The sequence below is a fragment of the Dipodomys ordii genome, unplaced genomic scaffold (genome assembly GCF_000151885.1).
Source record: "Dipodomys ordii isolate 6190 unplaced genomic scaffold, Dord_2.0 Scaffold289, whole genome shotgun sequence".
NCBI classification, from domain to species: domain Eukaryota; kingdom Metazoa; phylum Chordata; class Mammalia; order Rodentia; family Heteromyidae; genus Dipodomys; species Dipodomys ordii.
This window is the reverse complement of record NW_012267505.1, coordinates 200,239-203,171: the sequence shown is the minus strand read 5'-3', so window position 1 is coordinate 203,171 and position 2,933 is coordinate 200,239. Positions and strand designations below refer to the sequence as shown.

General features: G+C 37.5%; 1 protein-coding gene across 1 annotated transcript in view; it reads right to left on the bottom strand.

The window, feature by feature from the left end:
• Nucleotides 1-2,933, bottom strand: part of LOC106001366 (phosphatidylinositol 3,4,5-trisphosphate 3-phosphatase TPTE2-like) — a 41,021-nt gene that overhangs the window by 25,262 nt on the left and 12,826 nt on the right. Inside the window, exons 3-4 of the mRNA XM_013036470.1 lie at nucleotides 2,668-2,749; nucleotides 2,486-2,574 (exon numbers count right to left, since the gene is read on the bottom strand). Coding sequence (XP_012891924.1) covers nucleotides 2,486-2,574; nucleotides 2,668-2,711 — 133 coding nt within the window. The 5' untranslated portion in view covers nucleotides 2,712-2,749. The remainder of the gene's footprint in view (nucleotides 1-2,485; nucleotides 2,575-2,667; nucleotides 2,750-2,933) is intronic.

The window sequence follows — 2,933 nt, the reverse complement described above, 5'->3', positions numbered from 1 at the left end:
TGGGCTGAGGGCCAAACTTTAATGCACAGGCCTTTTAGAGACATTCAAGATCCAAGCCAGCGGTGGCTCACACCTGTAATCCTAGCTACTCAGGAGGCTGAGATCTGAGGATCGTGGTTCAAAACCAGCCTGGGCAGGAAAGTCTGTGAGACTCTTATCTCCCAATAAAGCACTAGAAAACTGGAAGTGGTGCTGTGGCTCAAGCGGTAGAGTGCTCACCTTGAGCTGAAGAGCTGAGGGATAGTGCCCAAGCCCTGAGTTCAAGCCCCATGGCTGACAAAAAACAAAAAAAGATCGAAGCCATAGCAATACTTTCATTTGCCATGGGCTTGTAAATTGCCAGATTCAAAATATTTCTACCTATGAAACCAAACCTGCTTGTTAACTAATGGGCAATAACTTGACTCTACTGAAGTATATGACCATTTTTACTGTTACATTTAAAATCCAATGAGAAAGTCTGGTTTATAGCCCACCAAAATGTAATTGTTTATTTTTATCAAAAGTTGTAAAATATGCAGGAGACAATCATTCCAAGCCCAAAGCTAAAGGAAAGAAAATCTATAGACACTTAAATTGGCTTAATTCAAAATACTACCAATTAACAAATAATAAGCAGAATACAATTATTTACTCCTTGCCAAAACAACTTCATTTCTTCATGCTCTAAAGATTCCAGTGTAATTAAAAAAAAAATCTCCAAGCTCTTTTCTCTCTCTTTCCTCTCTTTCCCAGCGCTCTCTCTTTCCTAGGCCTTTCCCAGCGGCATGGAGTGCCAACCTTGCCTGGTCCCAGCAGGTCTACTGAATAAACCTACCCCTTACCTGAAAAAAAATAAAATAAAATAAAAAAAAATCTCTGCTGGGTTCCGTCCTTAAAAGTTTATCACAAAGTTTAAGAATACTCTTAAATTCTACTGGAACAAAAAGAAATGTAGACCAATGACAGCCAGGAAATAAATTCATAAATCTTGGATTAACTGATCTTGGAGAAAGGTGCCAAAACCACATAATGAGAAATAAATGATACTGGAACAAGTGAAAATACATGAGCACAAATATGAAATTGGACCATATCTTAATCACCAAATACACAACAACTCCAAATGATTAGAGACTTAAACATTAGACCTGCAACTCCAAAGCTACTAGAAGAAAATACTGTGAAACTGTACTTTGTAATACTGGTCTGAGTCAATTTGTTTTTGCACATACATTGAAAAGGAGAGGCAATAAAAGCAAAAAATAAACACATGGGATAAAAGCAAAATGCTCCTGCATAAGGAAGTTTATAATCAACGGAGTAAAAACATGACCTACAGAATATCCAAAAAGATTTAAGAAACTTAACACAATAGCAAGAAAATAAATTCACCTTTTCTAAAAATGGGCAAAGAGATATGTGGGGTTGCCATGTCTATAATTGCAGCACCCGGGAAGCTGAGGCAGGAGGATCACAAGTTTGAGACTAGCCTGGGCTACCTAGGAAGACTATCTCCAAAAACAAAACAAATCAGAAAGCCAAGCATGGTGTCTCACACTGTAATCCTAGCTGTTCAGGAACTAGCAAACTAGCAATGAGGAAGAATGTGCAAGACTTCATCTCAAGTAAAATGTTGAGCACCGCAGTGTGTGTTCATTATCCCATGTATGTGGAAAAATATAAAGTAGGAAGATCACAGTATAGGCCTGCCTATATAGGTAACCAGAAAAGTGAGTCCCTATGTGTATAATAACTAAAGCAAAAAGAGGAAAAGTAGTATGTGTGGCTCAAGTGGTAGAGGGCACTAGGAAGTGTGAGGCTCTGGGCTCAAACTATAGTAATGCCAACAAAACAAACAAAATTCACCTCAAAACCCCCAAGGATCAAAAAGGGTTAAGGGTGGGACAAAGGACTTGGAAAGACATTTCTCAAAAGACAATGTGCAAGTGGACAATAAACAATGGCCATGAAACAAAGCTCAATGTCACTAGTCATTAGGGAAGAGCAAGTTAAAAGCACAACGAGAAAGTACAAGTTGGTAAGGTAATGTACTTTTTAAGTAATTTGATTTAGCTATTCCACCAATGTATACCAATATAAAACTATCATGTTGTATATTATATAAATATGTACATTTTTATCAGTTAAAAAGGAAAAAAGATCCTGAAATAAAAGAAAAGTGCTCTAACATTCTGCAGTTAAATACCCTTTACATTTTGACACATAAACTGGAAAATCAAAAATGAAGAAACCTAAATCATCAGTAATTGGAGAAAGATACGCTCAACCTTCTTTAGCTCGTTCCTTCATGATTCTTTGCCTTTCTTCATCCTTTCCCTTCTCTATTTCCTTTTTCTCCTTCCTTCCTTAAGCCTTAAAACCAATATTTAAAATGTTAGCAACATTAGTACTGCTGAATAGCAGCATGAATCCTCTGCTAGTCCTTTGATATTTAGTTTTGATCAGCTTTGGAAAAAGGGAACAGAAAGAAAAGCATTATTACCTTTGCCTCCTTTACAGTGAATCACAATGACATTCTGAGCATTCATGGCCAACCAGTCAATGACTTGTTTGGATAACAGAATCATCTCCCTGATTTCACATAGAAGTATAGTTGATTAAAAAATAGTTCCAAATATTCAAGCCCAATGAATTTAGTACTCTTCTGACAGTGTGGCACAAAACTTAAGGGTAGGGACAAAGGGATCTTCGATCTTAATCCAGCGCATTCGGTCATGAGTGTGCTGCGGGTCAAAAGACTCCTCGCCTACAAGAAATAATATACATGTCATATCTCTACGCCCAATAAAGCTGAAATTTTCTGTTGGTAATTCCCATTTTTCTGCAAAAGGAGCTTTCTGGGAAGCTTCTGTTGCTTTAAAACTATTCTTAAGATCAACAGCACAAAGTTTCCCAAGAGGGCAGGGCACTGGTGGCTCATGCCTGTAATC